The 18973-nt window shown below is 43.2% G+C and overlaps 1 protein-coding gene across 3 annotated transcripts in view; it reads right to left on the bottom strand.

The window, feature by feature from the left end:
- CORIN (corin, serine peptidase) overlaps positions 1 to 18973 on the bottom strand; it is a 251514-nt gene that overhangs the window by 159451 nt on the left and 73090 nt on the right. For all 3 annotated transcript variants that reach the window (XM_001153181.7, XM_009447950.5, XM_063808926.1), the window contains one exon: positions 17536 to 17743. In XM_001153181.7, the coding sequence (XP_001153181.1) occupies positions 17536 to 17743 (208 nt within the window). The remainder of the gene's footprint in view (positions 1 to 17535; positions 17744 to 18973) is intronic.

Here is an 18973-nt window from a genome sequence, read left to right as displayed (position 1 = left end):
GCTTTACATCTTTGTAAAATGAAAGTAATTGGAATTATATGACAGTATCTTACCTATGCTTTGAGCTATTTTGGCTCATAAAATGAAACCTCATCTATCACTTCATATTTTATGTATAATGCCAAAAAAGCAACTAAGTCACCAGTGTTGCCTGATGTTGAAAAGGGAACTTTGCTACAACCAGCTGCCTAAACAGCCAGGTTGCCAGAACTCATGTGGCTGACTGCTGTTTCCAGGTTAGCAGATAAATTCAGGAAAGTAAGCAGCAAATGACTTCAGAATATTTCTTTGGTAACAGCAACAGTGCTCAACTTTTTTGTTTGACTACTGATCTATATACATTTTAAAAAATTATAAATATGAAAGTATTTAATTCCTTAATGTTTCCATTTATTCCCAAATGTGAAACAATTTGGGACATATGTAACTTAACACCTAGAGCCTGAAATTCTATTTTCTACCATGAACTGTTTAAGCAAAGACCAATCCATCCAATACACAGAGGGGTCCAAGCAGATGACCTGGCTCCTCCCCAGGGTGATATTCTTTAAATATTTGTTTAATATTTATTTAGCTGAGAAACTGAGATTTGCACTGAAGAGAAACAGGACTTTAGGTAGCAGGGACCCAATTTGCAAACTCAACTTAGTAAACCAGAAGTCCTGCAGTTAACTCAGCCCATTCTTTCTGAAGGCAGTTAGGTGGCCAGTTGTTGCTACTGGATATGATCCATCATATGTCGACACAATGCCCCCCAAAACCTTCAAGTAGATTCTCTGATTAGTATTCCAAAGCAAACATAAAAGAGTTTTTGAGAAAACCTATGCTAAATTTAATTGTCTTCATCTTGTTTCATGAGTTTTTAGAGCTCTTTCTTCATCAGTGCCATGGGCCACTGTAAATGGACCTGCCTCTCAACCCAGTGAAAAACCAAGTAACCTTAGGATGCTTGATTCCTTACCCTAGTGTCTCCAGTAAGTTCTCATCAGTTTAAATACCTCCAGTAATAGCAAACTCACCATATCCTGAGACAACAATTCTATATTTACACAAGTTTATTATCCATAAAATTCTTCCTTTAGCTAAGTAGGAATTTACTTCTCAATGACTTTCAATTACTAGTTCTATTAATATGTTTGCCCTGTGGAAGAACACAGAAAAAGTATGCTCCCCCTTCCATCTCATGGCCCAGAAACATCTGAGAACCGCCATGGTATGCCCTCAAAGTTTCACACCCCCAGTTCCCTCAAGTATTCTTCACATGAACAGATTCTCAATCGCTATTCTCATCAGTATCCTCTAGATATTTTATTGTTGTTTTCTTTCTGTTCTTTATATAAACTTTAATGCCAAAATTTTCAATTAGAAAGTCTTTTTAACTGAGTGCATATGAGTTAATATTAAGAAGCAGCACAGAGCTGCCAAGCCAGTCTTCAGGCACAATCTAGTAATTCCTCATCCATTAGGTCCAGGATTTTAACAGTGATGGAGAAGTGAGAGTTAATTTAGTGTCTGTTAGCTGGTTATTCTGCCAACCAGATCATCAGTGTTGCCTGATTTTAAAAAGGGAAGCTTAGGAGCTTCAGAAGGAAGCTAAATTATCTCTGGAAATATTATCCAAGTCGCCTTAAAGTTTCAATTCCCTTAATATACACACAAAATTTGATTTATGCAAAAATTTTAGGAACATATAAATTATACAAAAAGTGTAGTACAACTATAGTCAACATATTTTGAACTCTCATTAACCTAGACATTTAGGAGGGTTCCCTGATTGAAGAGTTCATTTATTCCTTTACTCAGCTATTTAATGAGCACCTGCTATGTGTTGGGAAGTGTTCTGAAAAATGGGTATACAATGATGTACAAAGTCAACAAGTTCTCTGCCACTGTGGAGCTTGTAAAGCAAGAGAGGCAATAAACAGACAGGAAAAAGGGGTTATAACTGTGCCATGGTGAAAGATAACAGGCCCTATTGAGGGTGATCAGAGATTTGTCTGCAGAGATGTCTTCTGAGAAGAGGGCTTAGTGTGAGGAGAAAGATACTACCAGGTAAAAGGAACATTATACACAAAGGAAGCTAGAAAGAGATTGGCATTTTTGAGAGGTAGAAAGGAAGGTCAGTGCAACTGGAGCCAGGTCTACAACACTAGAGAAGCAAAAAGGGCTTCAGAAACTATGGTAGGGACTTACAACTGGCAATGGGCAGAGCTATGCTTTGAATCAAATGTAATCTGCCCCCAAACTTTCAAGCGCATTCTCTGCAGTTGCCAGATGAAATTCTTTAATCTTCAGTGAACACACATAATATAAAATTTGGGTAACAGTATGGTGTTTTTCAAGAAGCTCATTTGAGGAAACTCATTTGGTTCTCACTGCAAACCTACAAGGATTAAGTACACTAAAGAAAACTGTAGTATACTACGGAAAATTGAGTACATGACAGAAAACATGTAGTTCCCATGCTTCAGGTGTAATTTTTAATCTTAGTCATGTGGCTAAGTAATTTTTTTTATATAATTGCTCTAGATATTAAGAATATTTGTTTAGGACCTAATGGCAAATCAATATGTCAGAGGGAAAAATATATAACCAACACATCAAATTCTTAAAGTTAAAATCTCACTTCAGGAGCATGGAATATCTCTGCAATGTACTGGAACATATAAGCAAGCTGGAGATAATCTGCTGGGTCTCCTCCATTTCAATTAGCCTGTTTTGCAGTACATGATATGTACATTTATTAAAAGCAGACACAGTCTAAAGGAGAAACTGTGAAAGCTCATTGTTATAACATATGATATAGTTGATCAGGATCTGAGGTCTCAAAGGAATCAAGTTAAAAACTATAACATTTACACATACCATTATAATATTTTTAAATCAAGTTTTAAGTAGTATTACGTAGGTATTGTCTCTAGGATGAAATACAAGCAAATCTTCATTATTTGGTTAGCAGGGGAAATTAGTATGATGAATGATCCAAAATAATGAAATATAAAAGAAAAATATATTTGACTTTAGCATTTTTTTATAATACATTTTACTTCTCTGAACTCACTTTGCTTATTAAATTTAGCTTGCAGATCCCACACATACACTAAGTGACAGCAAGAAGCATTGGTCTGAAAGTGCAATTATAAAATTAAATATAATAATAAATGCAGGGCCGGGAGTGGTGGCTCACACCTGTAATCCCAGTACTTTGGGAGGCTGAGGCGGGTGGATCACTTGAGGTCAGATGTTTGAGACCAGCCTGGCCAATATGGTGAAACCCCATCTCCACTAAAAATACAAAAATTAGCCAGGTGCGATGGTGGGCACCTGTAATCCCAGCTACTCAGGAGGCTGAAGCAGGGAGAATTGCTTGAACCTAAGAGGCAGAGGATGCAGTGAGCCGAGATCACACTACTACACTTCAGCCTTAGCAGCAGAGCGAGACTCTGCCTCAAAAAATAATAATAATAAATGCCACAATAAAAAATAAAATAAGTCCCCAAAGGATACTTGAAAACTAATATAATAATGGATATCATTATCCATGAAAATAGAAAGTAAAAAATTACCATATTAGCACACTTATCAGGTCAGGGGAAAAGGAAATTGTACCTAAAAGTGCCCTGAAAACTGTAAGCAGCTTAACTAAAAATTTACAGCTAATATTCAAGTAGAGATTGAATTATAATCAGGAGAATGATTGAAATGAGTTTACACATATATATACATATACATATGTATATATATATATACAAATATACACATATATATATTTGAGACAGAGTCTCACTCCATCGTCCAGGCTGAAGTGCAGTGGCACTATCTCAGCTCACTGCAAGCTCCGCCTCCCGGGTTCATGCCATTCTCCTGCCTCAGCCTCCCGAGTAGCTGGGACTACAGGCGCCTGCCACTATGCCTGGCTAATTTTTTTGCATTTTTAGTAGAGACGGGGTTTCACCATGTTAGCCAGAATGGTCTCAATCTCCTGACCTCGTGATCTGCTCGCCTGGCCTCCCAAAATGCAGGGATTACAGATGTGAGCCACCACGCCCAGCCTGAAAAATATATTTTAAAAACCCAATCCTGCTTACAATAGCTACAAAAAACACTTTGGAATAAACAAGGAAGTGAAATATCTCTACACAAATAACTATAAACATTGAAAAAAATTGAAGAAGGCACAAATAAGTGGAAAGAAATGGATGTTCATGGTTGGAAGAATTCATATTTTCAATGTGTCTGTACTACCCAAAGTGATCTAGAGTCAATGCAATTCCTATCAAAATACCAATGACATTTTTCACAGAAACAGAAAAAATAATCCCCAAATTTGCATGAAAACACAAAAGACAAAATAGCCAAACCAAGCCTATTAAAAAAACAAAGCTGGAGGCATCACACTACCTAACTTCAAAATATACTACAAAGCATAATGATATGGTTTGGCTGTGTCCCCACCCAAATCTCATCTTGAATTGTAGTTTCCATAATCCTCATTTGTCATAGGAAGTACCCAGTGGAAGGTAATTGAATCATAGGGGCAGTTACCCCCATGTTGCTGTTCTTGTGATAGTGAGTGAGTTCTCATGAGATATGATGGTTTTATAAGGGGCTTTCCCCATTTTGCTCGGCACTTCTCCTTCCTGCCATCATGTGAAGAAGGATGTGTTTGCTTCCCTTTCCACCATTATAAGTTTCCTGAGGTCTTCCCAGCCATGCAGAACTGTGAGTCAATTAAATCTCCTTCGTTTGTAAATTACCCAGTCTCATGCAGTCCTTTATAGCAGTGCGAGAGTGGAATAATAACACATAGTAACTGAAACAGTATGGTATTGGTATAAAAACAGTCACATAGACCAATGGAATGGAACCAAGATCCAATAAATAAATCCATGCCTTTACAGCAAACTGGTTTTTGACAAGGTGCCAAGAACACACAATGGAGAAAAGACAGTCATTTCATGCAATGGAGAAAAGACACTCAATAAATGGCATTAGGGAAACTGCCTATCAACATGCAGAAGAATGAAATTAGACTCTTATCGCATAGGATATGCAAAAATGAACTCAAAATGGGTTAAAGACTTAAATGTAAGGGCCCAAACTATGAAACTACTAAAAGAAAACATAGGGGGAACCTATAGCCTGGTTAATGATTTTTGGGAAATGATCCCAAAAGCTCAAACATCAAAAGCAAAAGTAGACAAATGAGATTTCATCAAACTAAAAGCTTCTGCACAGCAAAGGAAATAACAGAGTGAAGAGACAACCTATGGAATGGGAGAAAATATTTGCAAGCTATACATCTAATAAAGGGTTAATATCCAAAATACATAAGGAACTCAGACACCTCAGTAGCAAGAAAACAAATCACCTGATGACAAAATGATCAAAAAAACCTGAATAGACATTTCTCAAAAGAAGACATATAAATGGCCAACAGGTATATAAAAAAATGTTAAACATCACTAATTATCAGGGCAATGCAAATCAAAACCTCAAATCCCACCACTGCTTTATCGAATAAGTTAAGGTAATATTCAGAATCTTTTGTTGTCATTTCAGCAATGTTCACAGCAGCTTCACCAGGAATAGACTTTATCTCAAGAAACCACTTTCTTTGTTCATCCACAAAAAGCTACTCCTCATCCATTCAAGTTTGATCATGAGATTGTAGCAATTCAGTCACATCTTTAGGCTCCACTTTTAATTATAGTTCTCTTGCTATTTTCACAACCTCTGCAATTACTTTCTCCACTAAAGTCTTGAACTTCTCAAAGTCATCCACGAGTGTTGGAATCAAGTTCTTCCAAATTCCTGTTAATGTTAATGTTTTCACCTCCTGTCATGAATCACAAGCATTCTTAATGGAATCTAGAATGGTAAATTATTTCCTAAAGGTTTTCAATTTTCTTTGCCCAGATCCATTAGAGAAATCACAATCTATCTATAGCAGCTACAGCCTTATGAAATGTATTTCTGAAATAATAAGACTTGAAAGTCAAAATTATTCCCTGATTGATGGGCTGCAGAATAGATATTTTGTTAACAGGCAAGAAAACAACATTCACCTCCTCCTACATCTCCGTAGAGCTCTTGGGTGACCAGGTGCATTGTCAGTGAGTAGTAATATTTTAAAAGAAATCTGTTTTTTTCTGAGCAGTAGGTGTCAAAAATGGGCTTCAAAATAATCAGTAAGCAGTTTCCCTAATGCCATTTATTGACTGTCTTTTCTCCATTGCATGAAATGACTGTCCTTTCTCCATTGAGTGTTCTTGGTGCTTTTGTCAAAAACCAGTTTGATGTAAAGGCATGGATTTATTTATTGGATCTCCATTCCATTCCATTGGTCTATCAGTAAACAGGTGTGCTGTCATCCAGGCTTTTCTGTTACACTTATAGAGTATGAGTAGAGTAGATTTAGCATACTTGTTAACGGCCTTAGGATTTTGGGAATGGTAAAAGATCATTGGCTTCAACTTACAGTCATCAGCTGAATTAGACCTTAACAACAGAGTCAGTCTGTCCTTTGAAGTTTTAAAGCCAGGCACTGACTTCTCTTCTCTAGCTAGCAAAGTCCTAGATGGTATCTTCTTCCAGTACAAAGCTGTTTTGCCTAAACTGAAAATCTGCTGTTTAGTGTAGCCATCTTTATCAATGATCTTAGCTAAATCTTCTAGATGACTTGCTGTGAAAGGAGCCGGGCACATTCCTCAGCCCCGGGCTCAAAACAAACAAGCCCAGTACAAACACATCCCATCCTCCCATCCCACCACATATCGCCATATATCTCTCAAACTTCCTGAGCCCAGTACAAACACCACCAGGAAAGTCTCCGATAAGGGGACAGCCGTTCAAAGTTTTACTGAAAGAGCGGGAACCAAAAGAATTCCTTTGTTCCCCTGTAACTTTCAGGCTATAAAAAGCAAACACTCGCATTGTTCAAGGCCCTCTTGTATGCTGTGGAATGGAGGGACCAGGTTCAAACTTGTAGTAAAGATCTTTGCCGCTTGGCTTTGACTCTGGACTCTGGTGGTCTTCTTTGGGGAACTAACGGTCTGGGCATAACATCTGGGGGCTCGTCTGGGATTCCCCAAGCCCACCAGACCCCTGGTCAACGGATCTGCTAGGATCGATCTACTGATAGGTGAGCTGGCTCGTCTCCGTTTGTCTGTCTGTGTCTGTTCTGAATCTGAATCTGTGACTCGCGAGGTCTGAAACTGGAGCTGGCACAGTCCTGGCAGATGTGCTATAGGACGGCCAGTGGAGACCGGTGGGAGACGTCCCCTGGCTCTCATCTGATCTAAATTGCAATCTGAACTGCCCCGATTTGGCGGGCAGCAGCTATCTCTGATCTGGGCTGCCCCAGCGCGATCGCGATCCAGGCAGCTAACTCTGACCCGGGCTTCCGGTGCGCGCTTGCAATCTGAACTGCCCCGGTTTGGCGGGCAGCAGCTATCTCTGATCTGGGCTGCCCCAGCGCGATCGCGATCCAGGCAGCTAACTCTGACCCGGGCTTCCGGTGCGCGCTTGCAATCTGAACTGCCCCGGTTTGGCGGGCAGCAGCTATCTCTGATCTGGGCTGCCCCAGCGCGATCGCGATCCAGGCAGCTAACTCTGACCAGGGCTGCCAAAGTGCGCCTGCGATTAGATATCATTAATAAGTCAGATCAGATTTCCTTTACAGGGATTCTAACCCACATTCTTTTACAGGAAGAGACTACAAATTATTACAGGATGGGTAATACCCAGAGCACTCCTCTATTTCTCCTTACGAGTAATTTCAAAGAAGTTAGAACAAGAGGCCATGATCTTGGTATAGAAATCAGGAAAGGAAAGCTAATTACTCTGTGTCGCTCCGAATGGCCTGCCTTTGATGTGGGGTGGCCACCCGAAGGGACCTTCTGACTTGCTGTCATCACTAGAGTAAAGTCCAAGATTTTCCTACCTGGGCGTGCGGGCCACTTAGATCAAATCCCATATATCCTCATATGGCAGGACCTTGTTGAGAACCCGCCTCCTTGGCTGTCCCCTTTCCAATTAGCCTCTGAACCCTGTAAGGCACTGGTTGCTCGACCACTAAAATCCAAGCAACCAACTGCCCCCCCCATCCTGTTCTACCTGACAGCGGGGACCCACTGTTCACAGAACCCCCTCCATACCCCTCTGGGCCCCAGGCCCCAGGCCCCTGGCTGAGCTGCGGGAGGGAGCAGGCAGACGGGAGGTGGCCAGCACACACGGGCCCGCTGAAAGGGAAAGTAACTTTGAAGGGCCGGCGGGGCAGACGCGAGGGCACACTTCGCGGACTAGCCCCCCTCAGCCGCCTGACTCCATGGTGGCTTTACCCCTTCGGGAAATAGGACCCCCAGATGACACAGGAATCCCCAGGCTCCAGTACTGGCCATTCTCCACCAGTGATCTGTATAACTGGAAGACTCAGAGTGCTCGGTTTTCAGACAACCCCAAAGATTTACTGGCTTTACTGGATAGTGTCATGTTCACCCACCAGCCCACTTGGGATGATTGTCAGCAGCTCCTCCGAATCTTGTTCACCATGGAAGAGCGAGAGAGAATACAGATAGAAGCTACAAAGCTGGTCCCCGGGGACGACAGTCAACCGACTGCCAACCCCGACCTCATAAACGCAACCTTTCCTCTGACCAGGCCGGCGTGGGACTACAACACGGCAGAAGGTAGGGGACGGCTACACCTTTATCGCCAGACTCTAATGGCAGGTCTCCGGGCAGCTGCTCGCAAGCCCACTAATTTGGCTAAAGTATATTCTATTCTGCAGGGAAAGACAGAGAGCCCAGCTACCTACTTAGAAAGATTAATGGAAGCTTTTAGACAGTACACCCCCATAGATCCAGAGGCTCCAGGAAGTCAGGCAGCTGTTGTAATGTCTTTCGTAAATCAGGCAGCCCCAGATATTAAGAGAAAACTCCAGAAATTAGAAGACTTGGAGGGAAAGTGGATTCAGGACCTCCTTCAGATAGCCCAGCGGGTTTACAATAACAGAGATACTCCAGAGGAAAAGCAATTTAAGGCCACTGAAAAAATGACCAAGGTCCTGACAGCAGTGGTACAGAAAGAGCATCTACAGCCAGAGTACACCCAACCTAGGCGGCCCCCCCGGCATGATAATCTGAGCAAAGACCAATGTGCCTACTGTAAGGGGGCTGGCCACTGGGTAAGAGACTGCCCCAAAAAGAAACCAGGAGGACAGGGACCCCCTAGGTCTACACCCGTACTAGTCACTCAAGACAAAGACTAGGGAAGATGGGGTTCGGACCCCCTCCCCGAACCTAGGGTAACTTTGCAAGTGGAGGGGTCCCCAGTCCAGTTCTTGGTCGATACGGGAGCACAGCACTCGGTCTTAGTTAAAACTAATGGGAAATTATCCTCCAAATCCTCGTGGGTACAAGGAGCCACAGGAGTTAAGAAATACCCATGGACAACACAAAGAACAGTAAACCTCGGAGCCAAGAATGTAACCCATTCTTTCCTGGTCATCCCTGAGAGCCCCTGTCCCCTACTGGGGAGAGACCTGCTAACTAAAATGGGAGCACAGATCCATTTCCTCCCTGAGGGGCCCGTCATGACCAACTCCCACAATCGACCCGTGTCCGTCCTGACTATAAACCTAGAAGATGAGTACCGGCTCCAACAGGAGAAAGCAGCCCCTGACCAGGACATAGCAACCTGGCTCCAGCAATATCCAGAAGCTTGGGCGGAAACGGGGGGCTTAGGTCTAGCAAAACACCGTCCTGCCTTATTTATTGAACTTAAGCCTGGGACAGACCCCGTGCGGGTATGCCAATACCCGATGCCCCTAGAGGCCAAGAAAGGGATTGCCCCACATATCCGCCAGCTCCTTGACCAAGGGGTCCTTCGCCCATGTCACTCACCCTGGAATACTCCATTGTTGCCGGTACGAAAACCTAATAGTGGAGAATACAGACCTGTACAAGACTTAAGAGAAATCAACAAGAGGGTTGTGGACATACATCCAACTGTGCCTAACCCGTATACCCTCCTAAGTACCTTAAACCCTAAACATCAATGGTACACTGTTTTAGATTTGAAAGATGCTTTCTTCAGTTTGCCTTTAGCCCCTCAGAACCAAAAGCTCTTCGCTTTCGAGTGGAATGACCCTGATAGGGGCATAAGTGGCCAACTGACATGGACCAGGCTGCCGCAGGGATTCAAAAACTCTCCTACCCTGTTCGATGAGGCCCTCCATGAAGACCTGGGTGAGTACCGACGTAAACACCCTGAAATAATTTTACTACAGTATGTTGATGACCTCCTAATTGCTGCTGAGACCCAAGAAGCTTGCGTCCAAGGGACCAAGGGTCTCTTACAAGCTCTGGGGAATCTAGGCTACCGAGCCTCGGCAAAGAAAGCTCAAATCTGTAAGCCAGAGGTAACATATCTAGGGTACCTGCTTAAGGGAGGGCAGCGCTGGCTAACAGACGCCCGGAAACAAACTGTTCTGCAGATCCCCAGGCCACAATCCACCCGACAAGTGAGAGAATTCCTGGGGTCGGCGGGATTTTGCAGACTATGGATACCTGGGTTCGCAGAACTGGCTAAACCCGTGTATCAGGCAACACGGGGGCAACAGCCATTTAATTGGACAGACGAAGCCGAGTTGGCCTTCCAACAGATTAAAACCGCCCTACTCTCCGCGCCTGCACTAGGACTACCTGATGTTACCAAGCCCTTCCACTTATACGTGGATGAGAATAAGGGTGTCGCCAAGGCGGTAATAACTCAGAACTTAGGCCCCTGGCGGAGGCCAGTTGCCTACCTGTCAAAGAAGTTAGACCCAGTGGCTGCCGGGTGGCCCCCTTGTCTCCGAATGATTGCGGCCACGGCTCTGATGGTGCAAGATGCTGATAAACTTGTCATGGGGCAAGAATTGCGGGTTGTTACTCCACATGCCATCGAAGGTGTACTCAAACAGCCACCTAATCGATGGATGAGTAACGCCCGGCTCACCCACTACCAAGGACTACTACTAAATCCTCTCAGGATAATTTTCCTGCCCCCAACGACCTTAAACCCTGCCTCACTGCTGCCCAACCTGGACCTGGATGCCCCACTCCATGACTGCACCAAGATACTAGCTCAGGTGCACAGAGTTCGAGAAGACCTGCAGGACCGCCCACTTCCTGATGCCGACCTCGTCTGGTTCACTGATGGGAGCAGCTTCATGCATCAAGGCCAGAGGTACGCTGGAGCGGCAGTAACTTCAGAGACTGAGGTAATCTGGGCGGAACCCCTGCCCCCGGGGACATCGGCCCAGAAGGCCGAACTGATAGCGCTCACCCAAGCTCTTACCTTAGGGGCGGGGAAAAAGCTGACAGTATATACAGACAGCCGATATGCTTTTGCAACGGCGCATATACATGGGGCCATTTACAGGGAGCGAGGGTTACTGATGGCTGAAGGAAAAGAGATAAAAAACAAGCAAGAGATCCTAGCCCTGCTAACAGCCCTATGGAGGCCAGAAAAATTAGCCATTGTACATTGCCCAGGGCATCAGAAACTAACTACTCCAACTGCTCAAGGCAACTTTCTGGCAGACCAAACTGCAAGGAATGTGGCGAAGGCTCCCAGCCAACTCCTTGCACTCCAGCTCCCTGACCCGGGCCCCCGGGACTTGCCATATTTCCCTGAATATTCAGAACAAGATCTCCAGTGGATTGACAAACTTCCCCTAAAACAAATCCAGAATGGGTGGTGGACTGATACTAATGACCAAACCATCCTACCAGAAAAATGAGGACAACAGGTGTTAGAACACATCCACCGAACCACCCACCTGGGGGCCCGGCGGATGATAGACCTGATCAGATGCTCCAAGCTCAAAATCAGACATATAGCTGAGACGGCCAGCAGTATCGTGACAAGTTGCAAAGTCTGCCAGCTTAACAACGCATACCCCCAATCTCAAGCTACAACAGGAACAAGGCTCAGGGGAACCAGGCCCGGTATCTACTGGGAAGTAGATTTTACCGAAATAAAGCCAGGAAAGTACGGGTACCGGTACTTACTTGTCTTTGTAGATACTTTTTCAGGGTGGACTGAAGCATTCCCAACCAAAAGAGAAACTGCTCAGGTCGTAGCAAAGAAAATTCTGGAAGATATCCTTCCCAGGTATGGCTTCCCCGTCCAGATAGGGTCAGATAATGGGCCCGCTTTCGTCGCTAAGGTAAGTCAGGACTTGGCTTCCATCCTTGGGGCAAATTGGAAACTACATTGTGCTTACAGGCCCCAGAGTTCAGGACAGGTAGAAAGGATGAATGGGACCTTAAAAGAGACCTTAACTAAATTGACTATAGAGACTGGCGCTAATTGGGTAGTCCTTCTCCCCTATGCTCTGTTCCGGGCCCATAATACCCCTTACAAACTGGGCCTTACCCCTTACGAAATCATGTATGGCAGACCTCCACCCCTGGTTCCTAGCTTAAAAGATGATCTGCTTAAGTCTGAAACAGAAAATGTCTCTGAATTCTTATTTTTCCTACAAGCCTTACAGAAAATTCACCAAGAAATCTGGCCCAAGCTGAGAGAGCTATATGAGACCAGTCCCCCACCGACACCCCATCCGTACCAGCCGGGAGACTGGGTCCTGGTTAAGCGACACCGACAAGAGACCCTAGAGCCCAGGTGGAAAGGACCACTCCAAGTACTCCTGACCACACCCACCGCCCTGAAGGTAGAAGGCATTGCGTCGTGGATCCACTACACCCACGTCAAGCCAGTGGACCCAACCTCCGACCTTCTGGGGCCAATCACGGCGGCGGCTGAAGCACCAGACACGTGGACTGTGGACAGAGCTAAGAACAACCCCTTAAAACTCACCCTGCGCCGGCAGCATAGCTCACTGCAAACATGCAGTTAGGTAGTCTAACTCTAACATTAGTCGCCCTAGTGGCCGCTGGGGAAAACATAAAGCCAGCTCCTAATCCCTTTGTCTGGAGATTCTGGCTTTATGAAAACCAAACCCACCCTGGGCAACCTCATAAGCCCGGGAAATTAGTGGCCAGTGCAGATTGCCCCTCCTCAGGGTGCAATAGCCCAATTTTACTAAATTTTACCAATTTCCCAGTAGCCAAACCAGTGGCACCAATAATATGCTACGAGTATGATCAGACTAAATACAATTGTAAGCACTATTGGTGGCACCAAAGTGCCGGCTGCCCTTATAACTATTGTAACATCCATAAATACCAATGGTGGGGTGGAAAAGAACAGATAGATCCCAGATGGCCTTTCCATCGCAGACGAGATAGAGACCTTTCATATACATGGATAGTTAGAGACCCCTGGAACTCCCGCTGGACCATGCCTCAACACGGGGCTGTATACTACTCCTCTGCCTCCACATGGCCTAGCAGTCACCTCTATCTGTGGCGGGGTCTAGTGCAGGTACGGCCCCTGGTCCATGGAAATATCCAGCGACAAGAAAACCGCCTGACACAAGATTTACGTCCTTTTTCCTGGTTAAAATTATTGCAAGAAGGATTAGAACTTGCTAACCTTACAGGACTTCACAGCCTGTCTGGCTGCTTTCTGTGTGCCACTCTAGGGCATCCACCGCTAACCGCTGTCCCCCTGCCATGGGGATCCTCCACCTCTGCCCAAGCTAACAACCACCGAAACCTCTCATATGCCCCTATCCCTAAAGTGCCACTATACCTAAACCCCAGTCAAGAAACGTTTCCCTACTGTTTCCCAGGAACTAATTCCAGCCTCTGCAGCATCACTGCAACGCCCCCTAATATCACCTTAAGGGCTCCGTCAGGCATATTCTTCTGGTGTAATGGAACATTATCTAAAAACCTGTCAAGCCCCTCTGTTACCAACCTACTGTGTCTTCCTGTCACATTAGTTCCCTGGTTAACTCTACTTACTGCTGGCGAGTTCCTAGGGTATACCGGTAACTGGACTAGTGCTGTTATTCACCCAGACCCTAGACCGAGACCTGCACGAGCCATATTTCTTCCCCTCATTGCAGGAATCTCCCTCACTGCATCCTTCATGGCGGCCGGACTGGCTGGGGGAGCCCTAGGTCACACCTTCATAGAAAGTAACAAGCTGTACCAACAATTTGCCGTTGCTATGGAGGAGTCAGCTGAGTCCCTTGCCTCCCTCCAGCGGCAGCTCACGTCCCTAGCACAGGTAACCTTGCAGAACCGGAGGGCCTTAGACCTACTCACTGCTGAAAAAGGGGGAACGTGTATGTTTCTAAAGGAAGACTGTTGTTTCTACATAAATGAATCAGGGCTTGTGGAAGACCAGGTCCAACAGTTACGCAAGTTAAGCACAGAAGTAAGAACATGGCAGTTTGCTTCGGCTGCAGACCAATGGTGGAACTCATCTATGTTTTCTCTGTTAGCCCCCTTCCTTGGACCCCTGCTGAGTCTACTATTTCTGCTTACTGTAGGACCTTGTGTTGTTAACAGAATTTTGCGGTTCGTTAAAGAAAGGTTTAACACTGTACAACTCATGGTCCTCAGAGCCCAATACCAACCTGTAAACGCTGAAACAGAATCAGACTTATAAGACCCAAGACTGGTTCTAAAAAAATACCTGAAAAGAAAGGGGGGGAATGAAAGGAGCCGGGCACATTCCTCAGCCCCGGGCTCAAAACAAACAAGCCCAGTACAAACACATCCCATCCTCCCATCCCACCACATATCGCCATATATCTCTCAAACTTCCTGAGCCCAGTACAAACACCACCAGGAAAGTCTCCGATAAGGGGACAGCCGTTCAAAGTTTTACTGAAAGAGCGGGAACCAAAAGAATTCCTTTGTTCCCCTGTAACTTTCAGGCTATAAAAAGCAAACACTCGCATTGTTCAAGGCCCTCTTGTATGCTGTGGAATGGAGGGACCAGGTTCGAACTTGTAGTAAAGATCCTTGCCGCTTGGCTTTGACTCTGGACTCTGGTGGTCTTCTTTGGGGAACTAACGGTCTGGGCATAACATCTGCAGCTTCTAAATGAGCACTTGTTACGTCATCTTGCACATTTATGTCATGGAGATGGTTTCTTTCCTTAAATCTCATGAACCAATCTCTGCTAGCATCACACTTTTCTTCTCCAGCTTCCTCACCTCTTCCAGCCTTCACAAAATTGAAGAGTTACAATCTTGCTCTAGATTAGGCTTTGGCTTAAGAGAATGTTGTGGCTGTTTTGATCTTCCATCCAGACCACAAAAACTTTCTCCATATCAGCAATAAGGCTGTTTTGCCTTCTAATCATTTGTGTGTTCACGGGTGTAGCACTGTTTGTTGCCTATAAGAACTTTTGCTTTGCATTCACAATTGGCTAACTGTTGGGTGCAAGAGGCCTAGCTTTCAGCATATCTTGGCTTTCAACACACCTTCCTCACTAAACTTAATCATCTCTAGCTTTTCATTTAAAGTGAGAGATATGACACTCTTCCCTTCACCTGAATACTTAGAGGCCATTGTAGGGTTGTTAATTGGCCTAATTTGAATATTACTGTGTCTCGCAGAATAGGAAGGCCCCAGGCGAGGGAGAGAGACAATGGAACAATAGTCAATATATGGAATCAACCTAAGTATCCACTAACCAATGAATGCATAAAGAAAATGTGATACACACACACACACACACACACACACACACACACATATACACAATGGAATACTATTCAGCCATAAAAAAGAAAAAAATTCTGTTATTTGCCACAACATGGATCAACCTGGAGGACACTTTGTTAGGTGGCATAAGTCAGGCACAGAAAGACAAATACCACAGGATCTCATTCATATATAGAGTATTTAAAATTTGATCTCATTGAAATAGAGAATAGAATAAAGGTTAAAAGAGACTGGGGAAGTTCGAGGGTGAAGATTGGGGAAATGTTGGTCAAATGACACAAAATTACAGTTAGCTAGGGGGAATAAGTTAAAGAGATCTTTTGTATAGCATGGTGACTACAGTTATTGATAACATATTGTATTCTTAGCTGGTCATGGTGGTGTGTGCCTATACTCCCAGCTAGCTGAGGGGCTGAAGCAGGAGGATTGCTTGAGCCCAGGAGCTTGAGGCCAGCCTGGACAATATAGCAAGACCCCATCTCTAAGCGTGTATATATACACACACAAATATATACATATATACACACATATATATACACATATTAATGTATATATACACATGTATACACACATATATGCACACATACATATATGTATGTGTCTGTATATATGTACACACATATGTGTATATTTGTATGTATATGTGTATGTGTAGTATTCTTAAAAAATGCTAAAACGATGGATGTAAAGTGTTCTCACCACAAAAATGGTACAATGTGATGTAATGTATTTGTTAATCAGCTAGATTTAGCCATTCCATCATGTATGTATACTTCAAAACATCATGTTGACACAGTAAATGCATGCAATTTTATCTGCCAATTTAACATAAATAGGAATTCAAGCACACAGAAAAAATGCAACTTATTCTTGTATTACTATTCTAAAACTTTGTAACATTTTAATTCAGAAAATAATTGATGTTATATGTGAATAAGTAATACATGCTTTGAAATTTTTTTAAGTGTATACTTAATATTTCAAAAATTCCATGATATACTTTTGATTGATGTACTTATTGAAATTATCCCTGATCCTGTTTGATATTGTGCTGGATAGCCTCTGTTTATCTCTCTGTGTCTACACTTTGCCCTTCTTGCCCTGCTCTGCCTCCCAGTGTTGAGTGGAAGAACCACCCAACATCTATATATGGTTCACACTTGCTTTAAAGTATAAGATTTGGGACTTTTGAACTGATGAGATTTAGTTGAGATTCTGGATCTCATCCACCATGCTCACATGAATTATGCACCCTTGTCCTCCGGTTGTGGATGAGTTCATTTGATGAGAGGCACTGGCAGATGGGAGGGTGGGAGGTGAGTGAGGTCAGGGTATTTATCCTTCCTTCTCTCTCACTGCAAGACTGAAGGGTTGGCAGTGGCCGTGCTCCTCTGCCTAGGGTCATAGCACCTGGCCTGTCTGAGACCCTTTACCCATAGATACAACTCTCTCTAACTCTCTCTAGGTGCTACTGGCCATTATTCCCCTTCAATCTTGGGTGGTGGAACTGTATCCCCGTATCATGAGACCCTGGTGCCTCCCATCACTTATTTGTTCTCTTAACCCTGCCCACAGCTCCATAAATAGTCTCTTCAAGAAACTCTCTTATCACCCCTTTGAGTGTGTTGTCTGTCTTATGCTGGATCCTCACTGAAACAGCTATTATGGAATTCCTCTGATAGCATCAATCTAACATTGTGAATAATTTTTTCCCATAAATAAAATTATTCCAGATTTTCAAAACATTTCTATTTTCAAAGAATTAGAACTAGCCATGACTAATGTGGCTAATAACAACCAAAATAAAAGGGAGTCGTTTCGATAATTTTTTTTCTCCTAGGACACTTCTGCTATAACCAACTCTTATCACTGAATAGTCTGGGTTCCGAAATACCTGTCATCGCCATCAATGACGCACTCAGGGAAGGCGAGGCTACAGCCAAACAGCATGATATGTTGATAGCAACTGAGGCGATGGAGATATGTGAAAAACTTGAGGAACTTTTCCATTTCCATGTTTCTGACAACTGAGAGGAGAGGTGTCAGCGTGGCGTGGTAGGGCAGCATCTGACACTGGCTGTGGGTGATGTTCATACAGGCACCTGGGAAGTAAAGACATGCACATTTAAGAGTGGACACATCAGAAGTATATGTTTGCAAACTCATTTAATATTCGTTTATAAGATAAAGTATACTTATCACAAGAAAAAATTTAGATATGCAATCATACACATAGGTGCATGTAAGTATGTGTATGTGTATGATAATGAAATCAAGCTACAAATATTTACAGAGGAAGAGCATTCGTGTCCTGGGAAAATGTGTGGAAAATACATACTCTTCATACATATCTAGTAGGCATATAAACTGGCAATCACCTTTTCTTTTGGATCACAGCTGGGCAGGGCAATATGTATCCAAAAAAATCTTTTCACCATGCATATTCTTTGACATTGTCAAGTCATTTCTAGAAACTTATCCTAAGGAAATAATCATATTTGTGAATGTGGATTTATCTACGGGGATCTTGATCTTTGCATAGTTTACAATTTTTAAAAGATAGAAATCATCTAAATATTCAGCAAAAAGAATTGTTCTTTAGAATATGGAACAAACAATAGAATATTTAATTTAGGTACATGAAAGATGCTTCAGAAGACTATTTAATCACAAGGGATGATGCTCATAATATAACAAATAAAAGTAGGAAGTCACAAAACAATTTGTATACAATGATCTTGTTTTAAAAACACACAATTATGCAAAGATTTGTAATCCCGCCTATGTCAACAGTTCAGGAGCAGCTCAGAGCCCCTGACATTATCTTCTCCCATAGTTGGCTCTTTTGGGCACCACCATATCCATGGCTTTTCCAATGCCTTCATGCCAGAAATTTGCCTGGTTGACCCGATATAAACAAAAATGTTGACATGCATTCATATGATGGGATTTTAGGAATCGACCACATTTTCTTTTTTATTCCTTATTCTCTTGTCTGTATAAAGATTCATTGCTTTTATTGTTGCTGCTTAAACAAGATTCTCTTATTCACAATCACCTCAGTTTCAAGACCCAGTTACATGAAATCATATCTATATTATACAAGAGAAAACTCAATTTTTAGAAGGCTAAGAAATTTGCCTAGAGGTGCATAGCCATTATGTAGAAATTTCAGATCTGAAACCTATGTCTTCTGAGTAATTTCCATTACTTAGAGCTAATGTAGAGGGTTATGTTAAAAATAGTTCTTAAGATAATTCTTAATGGCTCATGAAAGGAAGAGGCTAAAAAGCATATAATGACATATCTCAAGGTGTGTATGTATAGTAATA

The sequence above is a fragment of the Pan troglodytes genome, chromosome 3, assembly GCF_028858775.2.
Source record: "Pan troglodytes isolate AG18354 chromosome 3, NHGRI_mPanTro3-v2.0_pri, whole genome shotgun sequence".
Taxonomy (NCBI): Eukaryota; Metazoa; Chordata; class Mammalia; order Primates; family Hominidae; genus Pan; species Pan troglodytes.
The sequence above is the reverse complement of the archived record's forward strand: the minus strand, read 5'-3'. Positions and strand labels throughout refer to the sequence as shown.